This window comes from Trichoplusia ni, chromosome 2 (assembly GCF_003590095.1).
Source record: "Trichoplusia ni isolate ovarian cell line Hi5 chromosome 2, tn1, whole genome shotgun sequence".
Classification (NCBI taxonomy): domain Eukaryota; kingdom Metazoa; phylum Arthropoda; class Insecta; order Lepidoptera; family Noctuidae; genus Trichoplusia; species Trichoplusia ni.
The window spans coordinates 3,147,013-3,167,582 of record NC_039479.1 but is presented as its reverse complement, the minus strand read 5'-3'; the positions used below and the strand labels follow the sequence as shown (position 1 = coordinate 3,167,582).

The window sequence follows — 20,570 nt, the reverse complement described above, 5'->3', positions numbered from 1 at the left end:
CCACTGCCGGTATCCAGAGCGCGGGAGTGCTGGTTGCAACGTGTGTAAAATCATGCACTTTAATAAGCAAAACGAAACTCAGCCTTACTGCTCTTAACGTACAGTCACAATTAACCGGTGAAGGCGGAAGAAGCTTGTTGCTAAGTGTGAACGACTAGCACTTCAAATCTAATAAAATGTCAATCAAAATTAACCTTATTTCTTTACCACAAGGTCGGTTTTTACCTGTGAAGGTATCCAGGAGGCGGGGCAGGCCCGCGGGGACTTCTCTAACGACACGTTGCCCTTGATGAAGAAGTCCAGCTGCTGCTGGTTGACGTGGTCGTCGCTCTGTTCTAGCTTTATGTTCATTTGGAACGAGAACAATAGCTTGTGCCGCTCGAATATACCTAAGGTTATATACCAATTGTTATTTCAAGGTATATTGTAAGGTAGGTAAATTAAATTGTTTTTAAAGGAATAGTCTCCATCATCATACCTAGCCTTTTCGAAACTATGTTGGGGTCGACATCCAGTCTAACCGGATGTAGCCATGTATCAAGGAGCGACTTGACCTGACCTTTAACCATGGGTCGCATGGTTTTTCTCAATCTGATAGGATAAATACCCAGTAAAATTATATTACCTGTGCATCCATAGTCATACACATTCTTGGTGAGCATGTCTATGATATTCCGCAGGCGCTTCGCCAGGATCACATTGGGCATAGCTTTGCGTAGCGAGAACGAGAACACCTGAAAGTATAAAAAAAGACTAATCCATTTTCTTCTACTGTTTCCTTGCAAAACTAAATATTTTTTAATACTTCTGCACTGAATTTCATAATTATGTATAGCTTTAGTACAAGCATTTAATATGATTTTAATGTCGCCAACGTCCATACCACGTTGTCTACACCGGTTCTCATCCGATCACCGAAGTTAAGCAACATTAGGCGCGGTTAGTACTTAGATGGGTGACCGCTTGGGAAAACCGCGTGACGTTGGTTTTTTTGCTCCATTTATGTATTACGCTTGATTTTTTGTTTTGCATACTTAAAGTTTGAAATTTTAGTGACATGGTTACTAGGTGGTATTTTTGTACATAGATTTTAATTTTCTTAATTGGCACACCAACGATGGTTAAAACTGATACATCTAACTAAATACATTAATAAATATAAAGGTTATCTTAGCGTCACAATTACTTACAGGTAAGCAGCGCATAAAGAAGTGTTTGTATGTTTGCATAGATGCTATTAAACAGGCGCTGAAAGTCAGCTTAAATCTTAGTCTAATATTTTAATACAGATATGTTAGAATAAAACTCACATCTAGATATGAAGACAGCGAGTATTGGTACATGCTGTTGACGCCGGCCATGTCTGACAGCACGAAGAACAGAATGGATCCTCTCTTGGCGACGGGCCGATACCCATCACGCAGGTGTTCAATATCACGGGTTGTTGTCGCTGCGAGCTCCAGTTTCTCCATCACCTAAGATTCACAAAAGTTAAATGACGTAGTGTTTATTTAAAACAAAAGCAGCATTTGATCTTTGTATCGCGTTTTACAAAGATTCTAGTCACATGAACAAAGACACCCAGACTCAGGCCTAGTATCTGTCGCGCTTGGTGAGTTTGTTGAGATGAACTTAAACACTCGTGTATCCGTGTTGACATCTATTTGCTACAGAATAAAAAAATGTGAAAGCAAAATTAAATATATTGGTATGTTATGACTTGTAAACTGTAAATAAGGGAGAAATTCATCATACAAAAAAAAAAAAACGGTAATCGGTCGCAGCGAAATTACTTCTGAAACCGAGGACGATGGAGCGTTGAAATATAAACCTTATGTCAATTCCATAATCATTAACACCGTGTGCAACCTATTGAACTCTTATAATAATATCCCTTGTCTACCCAGGTGTGTTACCTCAGCGGCCTTGGACTTAGTGTTCTCCAGCGTGTCCACGAGCTCGACGTTGTCCAGCATGTTCCCGGTGGAGGTGGCCAGCTCCCGCAGCAGCGAGTCCTCGAGCCCGGACAGCAGGCTCTTGTTGGCGCTCGTCTCTATGATCAGGTTCTCTCTCTGCTCCTCAAGGTCAGAGCGCTCGGAGCGGACGACTACGCTCAGAAGCTGGTCTTCTAAGCCCTAGAGAATTAACATTTTAAAGTTGTTGATTTCAGAGAAGGCTTATTATGTTCCATTTTAAATGTTATATGTGTATTATTTTTTCAAGCGACCTAATCAGAACAGTAATGAGTCGGTCTAATTTAATTATTTTTTTAAGCGTTAAACCCTTCAAATAAGGCGTTCGCTAAGCGTCGCTGCGTCATTTCATTACCAGTTACCACTTCTCTTCCTCAAATATATGAATATTCTATTTCTATAAAAAAAAAGAACCCCATATTAAAGAATTTATTCCTAGTGTCTCGGTTACAAACATTCAAGTCACATACAAAAGACACCCAGAATCAGGACAAGCATTCGTGGATCACACAAAACCTTGCTTTAGGCGGGGATCAAACCCGATACACGTCGCTCTTAGTGACTTGGGCTTGGTAACCTCAACCAATCTTCTATCCCTGTAGTTATTTAATTTCTAAGTACTACTAGTATATACTCACTTGCACAGTGACAGTATAGTTGATGACCACCGCCTTAGAGTAAGCGGCGGGGTTGAACTGCGGGTTGGAGAGCTTCGTGGTGAGGTACATGCGGAAGTTGGGGTCGTAGTCCACCTCCGTGCTGCCCAGCATCACGAATGTACGACCACTTTCCACTGGGGTATGATATAATATGATCATACTTTAATGATGAAGCAGAACAAAAGCTTGTGTTTAGGACAACTGCATTATTTGTACAAGAGAAAACGAGTCGTAAGGCAACTTGAAACGAGTAGTTTTTGCATGACTATGTTGTGATGATATTATTTCAGGAACGTCGGCAGATACATTGATTGTAGATTATATCCGATTTCAACAAGATTTGGTCAAAGGAGACGTAGGGTGACTACCTTCCTATTTAACCTTCATCAATCATCACCAACTTAGAAATATCGGTCCAGAGCTGTACAAAGACTTCCGCCAAGTCGGGGAATGAGTGAGCTTTCTTTTGAAAGCTCATCGATCATCAGGCTGAGAGGCATCCTACACTACATTTGCTTATCCCAGTTTCCGCTCAAGAACTCGCCTTTTCCAGCTATTTACAGATTAATACGTTTGAAGTGGGCTGGATAACAGTTACGAAGAAAAAAAATAACAGACCACCTAAAAGCGTAGCAGTAGGAACAAATAAGGAATTGAAAGCCATACAAGCAACGGAACGAAAAAAACACTTGCACGTGTGGCGCCTGCATCCTGAGACTACCATTGAAGCTATAACAGACCATGTAAATAGTGTGTGTGGCCCTGATGTGCATATAAAAGTTGATAAAATCGTTCATAAAACTAAAAGAGATTATGCATCATTTAAAATAGAAGTACCTGAAAACTGTTTCCAGAAATTAAATCGGCCTGAAATCTGGCCCATAAACACCGAGTTTAATGAGTGGATTTGGTTTCGAAACTCCACAAAAACCGGAACAAATTAACACCATTGACATTTACTACCAAAATGTTAGAGGGCTTCGAACAAAGCTGAATGACTTTAGAAGTAGCGTAGAATTAATGGATGCAGATATATACGCAATCACGGAGTCGGGTTGCAACCCTTCTATACATGACGCAGAATTAATCCCGCCGGGTTATAAAATACTTCGCTGCGACCGAGCGGACGGTCGAAAGCAGGGAGGCGCGCTTTTAGTGGCCACACATCGGTTCGAGCTGCGACAAGTGTACGTGAGTGACGTAGATATAGACAGCTGTGTTTTTGAATTAGTCAATGCAACAGTTTACTTAAATAGACGATTTTTATTTTTGTGCTCAGTGATTTATATTCCGCCTGGTAGTTCGGAGAATGATTATATGGTTTTGTTTGGTATATTAGAGAAACTATGTACTAAGTATAAACAAATTATTGTGATAGGTGATTTTAACCTTTATTCGTGTCCGATAAATGTGAGGAGTTATTATGAGTATTTTTTGTCCTTTTGCGAATTCACTCAAAACAATAATGTCTCTAATTGTTTAAATAGGCAACTAGATTTAGTATTGAGTACGGGTTTGAGCGAGGTGTCAGTAGTGAGGGCGGACGGGTCGCTCGTGCCCGTGGACGCACACCACCCGCCGCTCGCGGCGTGCGTGCGGCTCGCGGGTGCGAGCGCCCCGCGCCCCGCCCCCGCTAGCGCCGGCAGCGCAAGCATTTCTAGGAAACCGCGTTGGAATTTTTTTAAAGCGAATTATGAATTATTATACTCTATGTTATTAAATACTGATTGGACCGATATGTATGAGCTGAGAGATGTGGACGATATTTTGAATCTATTTTATGATAAAATAAATACCATTTTAGATGCAAGTGTTCCGAAGAAAACATTAAGTGTTAAACAGCGATATATTTACCCCAAATGGTACACTAATGAGATAATTAAAAACTTAAAAATTAAAGCAAGTCTACATAAAATATATAAAACCACTAAATCAACTAGTACCTACCACGAATATTCAGAATATAGGTCACTCATTAAAAAACAAATAGAAATGGCGCGCAAGCAGCACGAAACTATTATTCAAGGTCAGTTCGCGAAAGACCCTAGATCGTTTTGGCAATATATAAGGTCACAGAAAAATACAGCGGCTAGGCAGGACATAGTGAAGGACGGTCAGTATTTGTCGGACGAGGAGTGTGCGGAGCAGTTCGCGAGTTACTTTAAGTCGGTATATAGTAATGCTCCGCCACGACTAGACGCAGAAGAGGCGGCAGCTGAAGCGGGGGACACTGGTAGCCAGTGTTTACAAATAAATAAGCTTAGTCTTAAGGATGTTAGGAGTGCTCTCGACCGCCTCAAGCCGAAGCGATCTGCGGGCCCGGATGGTTTACCAGCGTTCCTTTTTAAAGATTGTGGTAGGGTACTCGCGGAACCTTTACTTTTTGTATTTAACACTTGTCTTCAATCTGCGAAGTTCCCAGACAAGTGGAAGATTACGCGAGTCATTCCAGTGCCCAAGGGCAGGGCGGGACCGGACATCAGTGGATACAGACCAGTAGCTGTGTTATCGACGCCAGCAAAGGTGTTCGAGTCTGCCATTCAGCGCTGTATGCAAGAGCAAGTACGCGGACAGTTATCGGATGCTCAGCACGGATTCCGTCCGGGGCACAGTACTGCTACCAATCTACTGGATTTTATGGGACGCGTGGTGCCGGCTGTGGATGCTGGGGGGCAGGTGGACGCAGCTTATTTTGATTTTAGAAAAGCTTTTGACACCGTAGATAATAACATCTTACTGCGAAAGCTAGCCGAGTTCGGATGCGCCCAGCATCTATTGCGGTTTTTCGCTAGTTACATGCAAGACAGACAGCAGTATGTGGATTACAACGGATGTGAATCTGATCCATATTACACCTGGTCGGGGGTAAGTCAAGGCAGCAATTTGGGTCCTCTGGAATTCCTGATAGTGATAAACAATCTGCCGGAAGTCGTAAGGCATGGCGTTTGTTTATTATTTGCGGATGACTTTAAGTTGCTGCTGGAGATTAGGTCCGAATCAGATTGCAGACGCCTTCAGGAGGATATCGATCGCATAGTACAATGGAGTCATGAAAACAAGCTGTACTTCAACGTATCCAAGTGCTCGTTGATGAGCTTCACCCGCGCTCGGGCACCTGTGCGCTATGATTATGTGGTAGACGGGGCGCCACTACAACGAGTCACCGAGGTGCGAGACTTAGGTGTTTTCATGACTCCCGATCTGACATTCCGGGAGCACATAAACAGAGTCTGTAAGAAAGCATACAGAAACCTAGGATTTATTTTGAGACAGACACATAGCTTCACCAACATCACAGCAGTCAGGGTCCTATATGATGCACTAGTCAGGAGTCATCTGGAACATAGTGCGGTCATATGGGCCCCACATGAAGCGAAGTACGCGGTAATGTTGGAGCGCGTTCAAAATAAGTTTACTCGCCACCTGTACAGGAAACTATATGGGGTATATCCGTTTTACCCACTGATGTATCCCACCCTGTTCGTTCTGGGCATGGTTGGTTACAATCAACTGCGTGTCAGACGAGAGTTTGCACTGGTTGCCTACTTGATGAAGGTGCTTCGCGGATTGGAGAGTCACCCGGCAGTGCTGCAGCGCTTGAGCCTGTGTGTGCCGGACCGCTACGTGTGGCGGCGGCGAAGCCCGCCTTTGCTACTGGTACCTACAGCGAGAACCAACTTACTCGCCAAAGCACCCATAACCAGAGCCATCTGTATCATAAACGATCTACATAGCAGCATTGATGTTTTTACATGTTGTTTTGGTGAATTCGCAAAGGAATTATTATTTATTTTATGTTACAAACACAATAGTATATAATTTTAACTTTAGTGGATTACCATGATTGTAAATAATCTAGTTTTTAAATACTTAGTTTTTAGTTCTTAGCTGTCGTATTAGGATAAGAAATCCTGTAAAGATAGTTTAAGGTGTTTTTTTAAATAAATAAATAATAAATAAATAAATAAGTATACATACGCTTAATATTTTTCTCGAGCACATTGTCGACAACAGGATCTATGTACTCGTTGACATCCTGGAAGAGCACCGGCATTCCGTATTTGATGGCCATCTCCAACTGACGCAGGAATTGAGGGTCGTTGAATGATAGCACCTGGAAATTTACAAACGATTACTAAAATGGCAAACGTGACTTATTAAGACCAAAGTTAAGAATGTTAATATATTTTTAGAATTCCTCAGAATGAATCATATAGTTTGCCTAAAAGCAAAGCTTACTAAGGGTTTAGACATATTGTTTTACCGATAACCTAAAAAAGCGTTCAATAACAATATTTAAAAAGTTTCCAGCACGAAATAATATATAAGAATGTTAAGGTGGACAGAAGGAATTTACTTTGAGGTTATTTTTAGTTTCCTTCCTCTTGATCCAGGACAGAGCTTGCGTCTGCGGGTCGATACACAGCGGGAACCGAGACGCCCGCGTCGTTAGGATACCATTCTGTACTGACAGCTCGTCAGGCGGTAGACCTTCAGAATTCCACCTGAAAAACAGTTATCATCAAGGTAAATTTACAACAGTCATGCCGTTAAGTTATAAAAGAAAGGGTTATGGCTGTTTGGTATATAGAATTAATTGATGCGGAACAAGAAGTTTAGTGTTGGGACTTTCTAAATTGTTCAATTCTTAAAATACCTCCGTAGACAAAATTCTTTTAAAAAGGCATAGAGAGAGGTCCAAAACAGGAACTCCTTTCATATAAAAACGAATACGACTTACGAATCTACACGTATTAAAATTGAAAACAATCGGACTTCTTAAAATCTAAACATCATTTGCATTACACACTCACCCGCTAATCTCAACTTCATTAGTCAAATTCTTCTCAATAGTAAACGGCATAGTCAGGGGTATCCCTCGTTCTAGCACATCACCTAACCAGTCCTCATAGATCATGGTCTGTCTGAAGGAAAACGAGAAAGGGCCTGCGTAGCTCAAGAAGGATGCCGACAGGAGACAATTGCCGATCAAACGTGACTGTTCGACATACAACGCTGCTAGGTCTTCGGTCCAGCGTTTCTGTTCGCTTGAGAGACCAGACATGAGCTTGTCAGCGGCCACTAGCCGTCGCATCATGATATCTGTCTCTTCTTGGAGTTCTTGCCGCCTTAACATGGCTGTCTCGTACTTGTGGTTGAGACCGTCTAGAGTGCGCTGCAAGCGATCTATCTCGCGGTTCAGCGACGCTAAGTAGTTGCACGCTTCAGTGTATTCTTTCTCTAGAGCTTCCACTTTGTCCTTCTTTGGTTTGACTTCTTTGTATACAGCGCAGTACGCTAGGACGGCGATTACGAACTTCAGTAGACCGTATCTGGAAAATGAAGGTAAATCAAGAGTAGATTTTCAAGCCGAATTATTTTTTATAGGTAAACCTCATTGTTATGACACTGAGTGTCTTTCAGATAAGCTGTATTAATTCCGACGAGTCTATTCCGCGATATTATGTATAAATACCTGTGCACGAGGTTTAAAGTGAGGTAATCAGAAAATGAGGTAAAAATGTGCGATTCCATTGAAGCAAAATTAAGAGAAAGATATCGAAGCAGATCTATCTGGATTCCACATCGGTAAACAAAAAAAAATAGAGTCATTTAATTTATTCTACGTTTGTTGAAATGCGCCACGAGTCGTCAAATATCTTCAATATATCAAACAATTCCACCTTATGATAATTACGTATACAGTACAACTGACCCGGCTTTACTGATCTGCTGCATAGTATCGAGCTTCTTGCTCTTCTTCATATGCGCCTTGACGGCTTTGACCTGCTGCTGCGTGATGAGGTCGCAGTTCATCTCCTGCAGGTTGCGCAGGAAGTTGGGGTCCGCCATCATGCCCTTCGCGCCCTTCCAGCTCACGTCGCGGATGCCGCGGATTATCACCACGCACTCGCATACCGTCTGGGGAATAATGGATTACTGGTAAGTTATTCATAGAAAATGAGACACATTCCATGAAACTTGTCAGATCTATTAATTACTCATTAAATGCAAATTTTATACAAAAAAAATGAGACTCAGGAACGTGTCGTTTAAACTTTATGGACAATGCCTCGACCTATGACGGTGATTTATGAAGCAACCACGCTGGACTTAAGTATTCGATCTTCTATTAAGTATTAACCACATGTTTTCAGTAAGTGTCGTGAGGATAAATCATTATTACATGATACAAAGTTGGGCAATTCCGATACATACGATGAGTGAGCCGTTGAATCATTTAATAACTGACTAAAACGTAAACGAAATGTCAAAATTTCAGTTTACCCAAAAGTCATATAAAAAATGACCAAAATCTTTGATCTTTTTCCCCCGTCTCCGTGTATACCTGCACAGCCTCTGGCGGCGTGGCGAAGGACCTGATCTCTGTGATGTCGTTCTTGTCGAGGTCCGCCAGCGCCAGGCGCGCGGCCTCCAGCGCGGGCAGCGCCGCCGACAACACTTCCTCGGCCTCCTCCTTCTCAACAGATATGATCGCACTCTGCTCTGTTATCTCCGCTGACTTTACCGATGCGACCTGCTGTTTGGTCGTTGCTGCATCCGTTGCTATAAGTAAGAAAATTTTGTAACGCAAACTATTCATTGAGTCTTTGAGATATCAAGTCACTACTAAAAAGACAATCATTTCAGTGAGCCTGTACAATAGGAATTGAAGTCCAGTTCCTGAAAACATTCATTTTTATAATTGAAACAATACTGCTGTGGAAGACGCATTGCCCGGTGTAAAGCGGTGTGTCCCTCCTACAACTTTCACAGTACTTATACATATGGTGTGCCCTGTATCAGCCCACACTACCATAAAGATAATATTTTACCGTTTCTATAATAAATCTGATATAACATCACCTTATATTAAAGGACTTACCCTTTGAGATTTCTTTGAGCAGTAACTCGCACTCCTTCGTCTGTTCAGCGACGATGACTTTCTGTATCGCTAGCTTGGCGTTGAGGTCAGCGAGCTGCACGTTCGCCTCCTCGATCTTCGCTAGTCCTCCTATCAGACGCTCGCACTGGTGACAATTTATTGACATACATTTTAAATTAACAACAAGGTATTCTATTCCACAAGAAACAATTTAACCATTTTTGTGTCAGATCTTTGCAGTTTAATGCTTTATCTAACCGCTCAAGATTGGAGGAACAACCTTTTTGTTCTGCCAATGAGCGGTTGCTTTTTGCAAAGTTTTTGGAAGCTGATGAACACCACAATTAGTTACTCACCTTTCAAGTCTAATACAAACGCTTCGATTCGTCTTTTATCCAATAAACCACGGTCGTGGTATTGATAAGACATGTTTGTCATTGATTTGACAACATGTTAAATGATTAACCATACAAAATACGGAATTAAGATAGTTGTTTCCATACCTGCGCCACAATAAAGGCATCCTTCTCCTTCAACAGCGACAGGTAGTTGGTGAGGAAGTCCATGTAGTGCTTGGGCGTGACGTAGTTGTTCCTGCGCAGGCGCAGCAGGAACTCGTGCGAGTAGTGCGCGATGGACATGTGCACGTGGACCACGTGCTCCACTATGATGGGGCGGAACTCTTCTGGGATCTTTGCTACCTGGGGAAGGGATTGGTTGGATGTTATGGTACTGCTCAAGGTGGTGAACTGTGGTTAAAGATTCTGAAAGGCTTTTGCCCAGCTGAGTGACATTAAAGGGTGGTCCAACTAAACTGTTAAGTTCATCATTATTTAAGGTTAATATTTTCTAAGTTTATTACGCATAATTAGAGGTTCTTTCCTCACAAATGAACTACAAATTCTGGTACTCTGAAAGTCTTATATAATTACTTATATATTCCTCCTATCGTTGGCTTTTGGTTTCATTCTAGAATATTAAAAAAGTAAAATGATAAACATGTATAAAGTTACTTACATCTGCCAGGAAGACATTGGCGACTGCTAACAGAGCCTGCTTTGGCCACGGGAACTGCCAATCAATGGTCGTATTGTTTACCAATCCGGGGAAACTACGACATCTGGTAAAATAATGATAGTTGTTAAATTCATTATTATTATTCTTAAGACTGATGAAAAATATTAATTCAACTATTTTTTGTTAATTATTTTACAAAAGCACAATATATAATATCTCTGTTTATTGTATTACCTATTTCTCAATATGTCTCCACTGGGCGACATGGATAAGACCACGTGAAGATTTTCGTGACATCTACCGCAGAAGAAGTTCCACACTGCATCCCTGTCAAAAATATATAGAACCTTAACATCCTACTTTTAAAGTCTATATTAGATTGCTGCTTCTGAACTGACATTTTAATTCAGAATATAACAAAAATAAATGTAAAAAGCACCATTCGTATTTTCGCATAGATCCATATTATTATCAATTAAGAAAATCTGAAAAACTAATCACTCAGTGCACTTACCAACAAATAAAACCCTCAGAAAAAAAAAATATTTTAAATGGTATAATTTGGGAGGTCTTGTCCTTGATTAATAAAAACTAATTGGTTACTATCGGGTTAGTTATTTCACAAGGTTAACTCACTTGCCCACCCCGTGTCCGGCCTCGACGCTGTCGTTGCGCACGGCGTTGATGATGGCGTCCTTCTCGTCATCGTTGAACAGCGCCGGGATGATGCCGATCATCAGGATGTTGTTGATGAACTCCAGGAAACCCTCCTCCACGATCTACTCGAATATTAACGGGCTATTAAAGAGTTTCTCTATTCAAGAATTGTCTTTTTCCCATCATTTTCCATGGCATGACATACTGTATTTTACGTCATATCCCGTTATTTAAGGATTTGAAGAAATTGAAGTCTTCTCTATTTCAAGCAGGTAATCTAGGTTTTCTCGGGGATATTTTCCTTCATCTTTTAACAGTGGTTTCAAATTATATATAAATCTAAAAAAAACTCTAGCCTGCAGCAGCACCAGTACCAGACACATGGGTGAGCATTTAGTAAATGAATTACTAGGCCATCGTTTTTATTTATACATATTATATTTAGTGATTGCATAGTGGCATCACTATCGGACTGCCCAGTCAAAGGTATCAGATTAAAAACCAGCAAGTACCAAAGTCTTTTTGAGTGCATTCATTACTCACTCTAACACGGTTGTACATCAACCACCACTACACTTACTAAAGGTACATAAAATAGTCTAGTACATAGTGCAACACACACACTTACTAAAGGTACATAAAATAGTCTAGTACATAGTGCATACCTGAGCAGCAGTGAACAGGAACACAGTCCTCTTGTTCTCCACCCCGAGAGCGTTGTAGAGCCGCTTCATGTCGTCCTTGAAGGTGTTCTCATTGTAGTTACGCGTCACCACGATCTCGAACATGTCGCAGCCTGCATAATTTGTAATAAAAATAGTCGATTAGGATCAACACTAGGTTTATTGTTTTATTTTTAGTTTAGGTTTTCCGATCGTCTAATGGTTAGTAACCTTTATTGCAATTCTAGAGGTCGTAGGTTCGCCTACCATACAGTTAAAATAATGCCTGATGAGCAGGATCATTTGTTTTGTGCCTAGATATAATTTGTCAATAATCTGTATACAGAAGTATAAAAATATGTATCAGTTGTAAATTCATGTGCAAACCATACCCAAGCTATACCCACGCAGAGAGCATTGCGAGGCAGATATTAGGCCCATAATAAATCTGTAAAAGTGTTCGACGATGGAAAAAATTACATCAGCTTAAAGCCGAGTCTAAGATGCATATAAAATGTTTTTATATGTTAGGGCGCTGACCACCACTGTTGCAGTTCTCAAAGAGAGTTGCCACGTTACGAAGTGTAGTGTAATGCGCTATTAAGGTCCCAAAGTGCAATAACATTACATACTTTAAAGCAGCGTTGTGTTAGGATCTCTATAGGTCATTTTACTACCGGCTGCGAATGAGGCGAGCCTGCAGATGGACTTCTTGCCAGAACCGCCGACGCCGATGATCATGGCGTTGCCGCGGTCCATGCGCAGGATGCGGTGCGTGCGCGTCAGGTGCTCCAGGCAGTCCTCGAACAGGACCACCGACATCTTGCCCACGCGGTCGTTGTAGTCGTCCAGGATCTACAAGGACATTATTTATTTATTGAAAGTAGGCTTAGGAGCAGTCAATACCAATTGATCAAATCAATAAACTTGGAATATTTAAAATTCGTTTTCTTTTTATACTGTAAATAATGTCATCATTAATCCAGTCTGCCAGTCTACAAATTGGGAAGTAAGAACCGGAATAATACCTTGAATTGAAAAAGTATAAAAGTACGAGAAAATAAATGAAAAGTCTTGCGAATAAACAGTTAAAGTATTAAAAAAAATCTGCATTATTTTTCTATTTCGTCTAACTGAGTATTGTAGACGCAGTGTCAGTTTCCCTGTTCTTATAAAACGAGACTAAAATATATTTATTTATTTATTTATTTATTTATTTATGTACACACAACATTGTAGGAATAAAACAAGTATAAAAATGAAAATACAATAGGTACAAAGGTACTGCTTATTTCTTAAGAAATTTCTGCCAGCAGACCTGCGACAGGAGATAAGAAAAAAGGAAACATAGACACAGTGTGTAAAAAAAAAAAAAAAATATATAGGAAAAAAAGAAGTACAATTTATATCAAATATATACATGGATATATACATATATATATATATATAAAGTTACATGGATGAGGAAATAAGACTATCTTACTGAGGCGAGATAGTGTTCTTTGACACGACGTTTGAATAGGCTGACAGATTGGGAGCCACGAATGCTAGGCTATATTGATTACCTCTTGGAATAAGAAGTACACAGCCTCATAGTCAAGTAGATCTTCGTAGTACCGGATCTCCTCTTCGTCGAGTGCGTTACGGTAGTCGCCGAACAACAGCGGGTCGCGCAGGACGTACTCTTCAAGCTGTATGATACACATTTCTCTAATACGGTAGATATTACAAGATAATAAAAAACCCTATTTTAATTTTTGTCGTTGACTATAATTTACTGGGCTTTTCTCGTATTGGAGAATACATCAGAATAGGTCAAGGATGGCCGCTGCTACAAAATATCAGACTAAATATTTCCAACTGCAAGTATCAAATGAAAGGGGTAATCTAACCTAAGGATAAAAACAGAACCCTATTACTGGAGCACCGCTGTCTGTCCGTTTGCCACTAGGCTGTATGACATGAATCGCAAATTTTAATATATGATGTATTTCTATTGCCCCATAACAACAAATACTAAAAATAAAAGTCGAGGTTATGGTCGTAAATTAGTTAAGTTACAAATAAATTCGTGGCTTTCCACCTTTTAATTTTTTTGTCATACGACTGGTATTTTTTTTTTGGCTGTATGTACGGAGCCCTCAGTGTCCCGATGCCATCTCGCACTTTTTATTCAAGTTTTAGTTCTGTGTCGTTCCACATACCTAATATGTGCAATAGCAAATATCTCACCGTATACTCTTTTTCCTCCTCGCCTTCTTCTTCCTCCATAAGTTCAGGCTCAGCTTCCGGTTCCGCTTCGGCTTTTTGTTCTATCATCCCGAATTCTGAAAAGCAGGTTCACCACGAAGGTTAGGTAGCTGGATGAGTCGACACATGAGAAAGACTGACCATTTGGATGAATCGTAAAGTTATTTTCTACTTAATTCTTATTGGAGTAGAAATTATTTATTATAATTTACTATCTCCAAACTAATTATGGAAGCTTGATATAAGGTTATAACTGCACGGCTAGCCCAGTGGTCACCACGATAGACCCATAGCACGCGACGTGTCACAGATGTGTTCCTCCCGCCAGCCTCGTGGGCATACTCCCAAACAGTGACGAGATGTTTTTTTTTTGTCTTTGTTTAAAAAAACGACTCCCGCAGTAAGGAATTTAATCCTTGTGTCGCGGTGAGTTTTACAAACACACAATTCACATGCACAAAGACACCCCGACTCAGAACAACGTGGATCACACAAATGCTTGTCCTACGCGGGGATCGAAACCGCGACACGTCGTGCACAGTGGATTTGGTGTGTTGACCTCAACCACTCGGCTATCCGTGCAGTCATTTCATACAGTCATTAATTATTAATTTTTGTTTTTAAGTTTTTACTATAAGTTTACATATATTATATTTAAACTACTTTGTCAACATACAAGATACAGTTTCATAAAACATTGTTTTAAGTATAAAATCCATACCATCGACTTCTTCTTCCTCGACTTTCTCCTCCTCCTCTGGTATGACGATCTCCTCGAGCACGACCGGTTCCTCCTCGGGGAAGTACTTGACGACGTGCTCTTGTATGTAGCCGCGCATCAAGTCGTTGTCCTGTAACTTTTCTGTATCACTACCAACTTAACAACGAATGAACGGTGTAATCAGATCGGTATGTATTATGTACGGTATGTATATGCATCGGTGTGTAAATGTAATGTGAAAATGACGAAGTGAAATGATTTAAGAATTCTAGTCGCCTTATGAGTAAGCCAATGTAGTGCTTTCCTAGTGTATAGTTAGTTTTACCTATACTATAAGTAGTAGTTTTAACTGTTATTTTTGCTACATCCTACTTAAAGTGTTCGAAACAGTAATAGACCCACCCATTTTATAGTAATGTTACTTTGAACGTGCAACACAATAGTTAATAGTAAATTAAAATTATGTTCTATAAACGATATGTTATTGACTTTTAACAGTATTTAAAGGGCATCTAAAACTACAATACTGCTGAACAAATTTAAAAAGCCTGTACTAACACCAAAACAGTCGTTTTATACAGTAATATTGTTCTGAGAGCAAAACTAGAGCAAAAATAATAGTCATATTGCTGAATGCAAAGGGAAATTTGAATGTACATTTCACCGGGGGCGTAGCTCAGATGGTAGAGCGCTCGCTTAGCATGCGAGAGGTACCGGGATCGATACCCGGCGCCTCCAGTACTCGTAAAGAATATAATAAACTTTTGCTCTACCAGATTAATCTTTATAGAAGTTTTTTTTGAATAAAATCTATTTTTTTTAACATTATCTAAAACTACCATACTGCTGCCTCATACCTCAAAATTAATAAATATACAGAACATATAGTAATTCTTTCTTCGGTTATCTTACCTGGGTACTAATCAACCTGTCACATATGACTCTGGTGAACTCGTTGCGCCAACATCTCACAACGCATCGCTTCTCGCTGAAGTACGTGGGGTGGGTGAGACACAGGCCCGCCGCGATCCGGGAGAGGTCGCGCAGGTTGAATATGTAGTGGAACTTGGCGGGCGTCGGCGGCAAGTCCACTATTATTATCTGGTAAGTGAATAATTGGTTAGTGAATTGGTCAAGTTGAGGAGCGACGGAGAGAGTGAGATACAAGTGTCCTGAGCTTCTTTTCTATATGTAGAGTATTGAGGATGCGATGTGTAGGGTAAAAGAAACAATGTGCTTTCCAGTGTCTTTAACTAGTCTAATACGAATAATAATTCAATAGATTTAGTTCTTTGCTCCAGAGATAAATCGGGAGAGATGGATAAAGAAGAGAAAGAAATCTTCACGAGTGACAAAAAAACGCTTACCTACCTACTACCTACATCTTTAAAAATACTTTTCTAGTCAAAGAAGTATTTTCACTGAAATACCCTATTACGTACATTGCTTCTTTACTAGTTCGTAATAACGAAACTCTCGTGAAAAGACAAGCATTGTAAATCTCCTAAACGAGACTACTCTCATGGGGATGCATCTTGGAATACGGCGGTTGTATCGTGGTACAGAGTGAGTGATGTGCCTGTGCAGAGCTAGAAACATGGGTTATCGACGTCAATCAAATGAACGACGACTTCGATCACTTTCAAACCGCAGTAACGACCTATATAGCCGTTATAACGAATCGTTATATTTTTAGGGATCCTTTCTCAAAGCGAAAAAAGAAACCTTATTACTAAGATTCTTTTGCACTTGTTTTCTATTTTGACCATATTTTACACAAAATTATGAAAGAGACACAAAGTTCACTAAACAGTTCTTTTCAATCCGATAATGGCTCACCTTTTTTGTTTCAGTAATAAAATGTAATAGATGTTGCATACAAGTATCGACAACTTGCAATTAAATCAATCACTAGCGTAAATGTAAAACATATGTATGTAGTGCACTTGCACAGCAACGTTTTTGTGTGCGTCACAAGTTCGGTGCATAGTAAATGCGCACTAGGGGGTGAAGGAATAAGGTTAACAATCAGTTGTATGGCGAGTTCAGATTTGGAAATACCCGTATTTCCAAATCTGAACTATATGTAGTTATAATGTATGCGTGACGAGTATCTATTGCTTTTACTGGAGTGCATATGTAGTAGCTCTTAAAGGGGAAGATAATAGGACACAAATTGAATTACGGGGCTATTTCTCTCTGAGTTTGATTTGTTTCTTTTTTAGGGGTAGTCAGGGAATATCAACTTCAATGAGCTAAATAGTAAATGACATGTGAAAGTGATGATATATCTTCAAAATAAATATCAATTTTATTTTTTCTCCTCTTTTTTACATCTATGGAGTGTACGACTAAACCATCCTACCTTATACAAGTCTAGGGTCATCTGCACGATTTTGTCGACGATGTTTTGTATTTCCTCCGGGAATACAGAGAAGTGCCCTCTTAGTATCGACATGTAGATGTGTCGGAGAGTGTTCTCCGAGGGAAACTGCAGGTTGTATACGGAGAACATCGATATGAAGCGGGGATCCACCTGTTAACGAACTTAAATTGAATAAATTTTACATTTTTCTTTTCCTTTTTTTCCCTTATCTCATCATGTTCAGACATCATGACAGAAATGGCAGCATGTCTTAAGAAAAGGGGTGTTCTAACACCAAAACAGTCGTTTTATGCAGTAATATTGTTCTGAGAGCAAAACTAGAGCAAAAACAATAGTCATATTGCTGAATGCAAAGGGAAATTTGAATATATATTTCACCGGGGGCGTAGCTCAGATGGTAGAGCGCTCGCTTAGCATGCGAGAGGTACCGGGATCGATACCCGGCGCCTCCAGTACTCGTAAAGAATATAATAAACTTTTGCTCTACCAGATCAATCTTTATAGAAGTTTTTTTTTAATAAAATCTGTTTTCTTTTTCAACTTAGCTGATTTGGAATTTTTTTACTAATAGTAAGCCACGTCATTTTTGCTTCCTATTGGCTATACATGACTTGAAAAATAGCGCCTAAAGAATGCGCCCTAAAGTGGTACTCACGTCATTTCTTCCACCGCCGGCCTTGCCCATGGACGCCAAGAAGCCTACATCCTTGATGTTCTTCCACGTTAGATCTTTACCGCGGTCGTAGAAGCCTTTCCTCTCGAACAGCAGCTTGAGTAGAGCTATCGGCTGTTGGGTCCCGTATGTATCAACCTGTAAGCAATTTGGTTATTACTTGCACCGTAGTAATTTTAATCCTTGCGTCGTCGGGGGCTTTTACAAACATTCAATTCAATTCAATTTATTTGTTTGTATTCTTATTATAATATCAGGATAGTTATGTTTAGTCTAATGTGCATAAAAAATTGTGATACTATCAGCGTTAACGCTCGAAGAAATCGGCTTAGCATTCAATTCAAATGCACTAAGACACCCAAACTCGGCAGATTTCTGACTTTATACAAAACTATACCATATTTTGTACTTCGCAGCACTTAAGAACAGCATAAAGGACGGTTCACTGTTAAGTGATTGGGGGAATGGATTCATAGTATTGTCATTTATGGTGCCGTAAAACCATGTCATTTTTTTTAAGGAAGCCGTTTCTATCCCACTGAGGAGAAAATCCTCTAGACTAGTTTTCATTTATTTTACTGTTTGATTTATTAGCTTTTGTCGATTTCAAGTGCAAAAAGTTCTTTTCTTATTCCCTCACCATGAAGTTGTCTCTTACTACGCATACTATATAAGATTAAATAACAAAATATATATTTTTTTAATTAAAAAGTTAAACAAACCAAGTAGGTGCAAAACACATTTGGAGGCGCCGGGTATCGATCCCGGTACCTCTCGCATGCTAAGCGAGCGCTCTACCATCTGAGCTACGCCCCCGATATATTTATAACAATATTAATATATCGCTTTAAAGTTTAAGTAATCAGCAGTATTGCTTAATACCAGTTGGTTAATAATTACTTGCAAACTGGTCGACAACGATTGTGAAGGTGAAGTACAGTCAGAAAGAAAAGTTGGTTAACACAAATCGTCTTACATGGTGCCAGTGTTTTTAACAAAGCCTTCCATTGTCAAACTAATTAAAGTGTTCTTTTGCACCCAGTCATTGAATAAATAATCATGCTTATCACACACAAACATTTTTCCTGGGTGGGAATCGAACCCATGACCATGTGTTGCAGGCACGGACCACTGACCACTAGACCAACAGGCTAGTCAAGTAGCAGTTGGTGCTTTATCTATCATTTAGGTATCAAGCCTCCTTATTATAATTGTGTTAACCGACTTATGTTGCTGGCTGTACTTGCTTTATACGGCCTACAGACATGCAGTTATGTCACCTTCAAGAGAAAGCACATTGCGTACAAAGTAATATTTCGTTCTTGTACATATCGGGGGCGTAGCTCAGATGGTAGAGCGCTCGCTTAGCATGCGAGAGGTACCGGGATCGATACCCGGCGCCTCCAATATTACTATTTTATCCCCTTTTGCTCTATTTTTTATAGGTGAAAAGCTAATAGGCTCGGCCCACGGCCAGGACATGCTGGCGTAGGGATATGTTGGACTAGTATCGATTAACAACATCTTTATTTTTCGATGCCTTTACCGGGGGGACGATATCCCTTGCGCATACGCTGCGCGGTGTCTGTAGATCTGTCTTGTCTTTGAATGGCTACTTCTAAATCCCGCCGTTTAAAAACCAGCATTTTCAACGCATAAGACATAGGACACTTATTTTGCTTAATTGGATCATTTTTAAATAGTTTTCGCCTACTTTATTGGTGCTCTTGCTCACCGCAGGAGGGTTATAGCGTTCAGTTCACAGGTTTCAACTTTCAATGCAAGTCCCAGTCGTCAGCTCGAGCAATCTGTAGCTAGTAACAAGTAACATTTCTCCGAGCACTAAGGCTGATAAGTATCACTCAAATGTATTGAAGTTAAAGCACGTTACGTGACCAAATGGAATATTATTCCAGTATATGTTATTTGAGTCGCCGAGGTCGTCCGCGACAAAGGTGGTGTAACGCAGGGCGCACATGGCCATAATTGTAATATTCGAAGTCATAATCGAAAATGATAGAGAGGTCTGGAAGAGAAAAGGCAAGGCTTTTGCTAAGCAGTGGGATCAAAAACAGGCTAAACTACTAATACAACAACAAAAAAAAATCGAAATTCTTTATCCTTATGCGATGTAACATTACCAAGGACTTTACCAAGTACTCTTTAGGACGTTATACTCACAATAGGCATGTTCATATCATCGATGAACACCAGCATTTTCTTGCCCACCGGTGGTCCGAAGGTGTCCTTCGTTCTCTTCTCCACCACGGACTCCAAGTTGCGCTGCACGTCCATTGAGGATGTTCGCGACGAGAAGTTCATTTGTTGTACTATCTAAAATATGAGGAGAGGTTTTAGAGCGCAGTGTTTGAAGGGATTAGGTTTTTGAATTGCCCTATATTGTACTATGAGTTTACTGTCTATGGGATGTGTAAACACAACTAAGTTTTTGGCCAAATACAAGAAGGTTTAGGCTTGTGTTGTTATCGTAAAAACACCCAGCCTCATTTCAAGCATTTGTAAAACATAATTGCTTATCCTACGCGGGGATCGAACCCATGACACGTCGCGCACATTGGGTTTGGCGTGGTGACCTCAACGACTCGGCTATGCGTGCAGTCAATGTTAAGTATTGTGTTGTTCTTTCGAACTGAACTGGTTTATAAGAAGGTCAGTAATTGAGCCA

The 20,570-nt window shown here is 40.2% G+C and overlaps 1 protein-coding gene and 5 non-coding genes across 6 annotated transcripts in view; 4 read left to right on the top strand and 2 right to left on the bottom strand.

The window, feature by feature from the left end:
- LOC113503530 (dynein heavy chain 10, axonemal) overlaps positions 1-20,570 on the bottom strand; it is a 65,269-nt gene that overhangs the window by 11,028 nt on the left and 33,671 nt on the right. The window contains exons 57-80 of the mRNA XM_026885562.1: positions 20,066-20,218; positions 17,867-18,022; positions 17,191-17,361; positions 15,738-15,926; positions 14,826-14,955; positions 14,087-14,181; positions 13,420-13,545; positions 12,532-12,709; positions 11,858-11,988; positions 11,172-11,314; positions 10,770-10,862; positions 10,536-10,638; positions 10,022-10,219; positions 9,519-9,663; positions 8,982-9,199; positions 8,349-8,554; positions 7,447-7,965; positions 6,990-7,137; positions 6,611-6,746; positions 2,612-2,766; positions 1,917-2,135; positions 1,311-1,475; positions 626-734; positions 226-389 (exon numbers count right to left, since the gene is read on the bottom strand). Of these exons, the coding sequence (XP_026741363.1) occupies positions 226-389; positions 626-734; positions 1,311-1,475; positions 1,917-2,135; positions 2,612-2,766; positions 6,611-6,746; positions 6,990-7,137; positions 7,447-7,965; positions 8,349-8,554; positions 8,982-9,199; positions 9,519-9,663; positions 10,022-10,219; positions 10,536-10,638; positions 10,770-10,862; positions 11,172-11,314; positions 11,858-11,988; positions 12,532-12,709; positions 13,420-13,545; positions 14,087-14,181; positions 14,826-14,955; positions 15,738-15,926; positions 17,191-17,361; positions 17,867-18,022; positions 20,066-20,218 (4,050 nt within the window). The remainder of the gene's footprint in view (positions 1-225; positions 390-625; positions 735-1,310; positions 1,476-1,916; positions 2,136-2,611; positions 2,767-6,610; positions 6,747-6,989; positions 7,138-7,446; positions 7,966-8,348; positions 8,555-8,981; positions 9,200-9,518; positions 9,664-10,021; positions 10,220-10,535; positions 10,639-10,769; positions 10,863-11,171; positions 11,315-11,857; positions 11,989-12,531; positions 12,710-13,419; positions 13,546-14,086; positions 14,182-14,825; positions 14,956-15,737; positions 15,927-17,190; positions 17,362-17,866; positions 18,023-20,065; positions 20,219-20,570) is intronic.
- Positions 870-988, top strand: LOC113508602. The gene has a single exon (XR_003402037.1). It is a non-coding gene; the product is annotated as a 5S ribosomal RNA (ribosomal RNA).
- Positions 15,491-15,563, top strand: Trnaa-agc. The gene has a single exon. It is a non-coding gene; the product is annotated as a tRNA-Ala (tRNA).
- Trnaa-agc lies at positions 17,591-17,663 on the top strand. Its single transcript has one exon. It is a non-coding gene; the product is annotated as a tRNA-Ala (tRNA).
- Trnaa-agc lies at positions 18,628-18,700 on the bottom strand. Its single transcript has one exon. It is a non-coding gene; the product is annotated as a tRNA-Ala (tRNA).
- Trnaa-agc lies at positions 19,218-19,290 on the top strand. The gene has a single exon. It is a non-coding gene; the product is annotated as a tRNA-Ala (tRNA).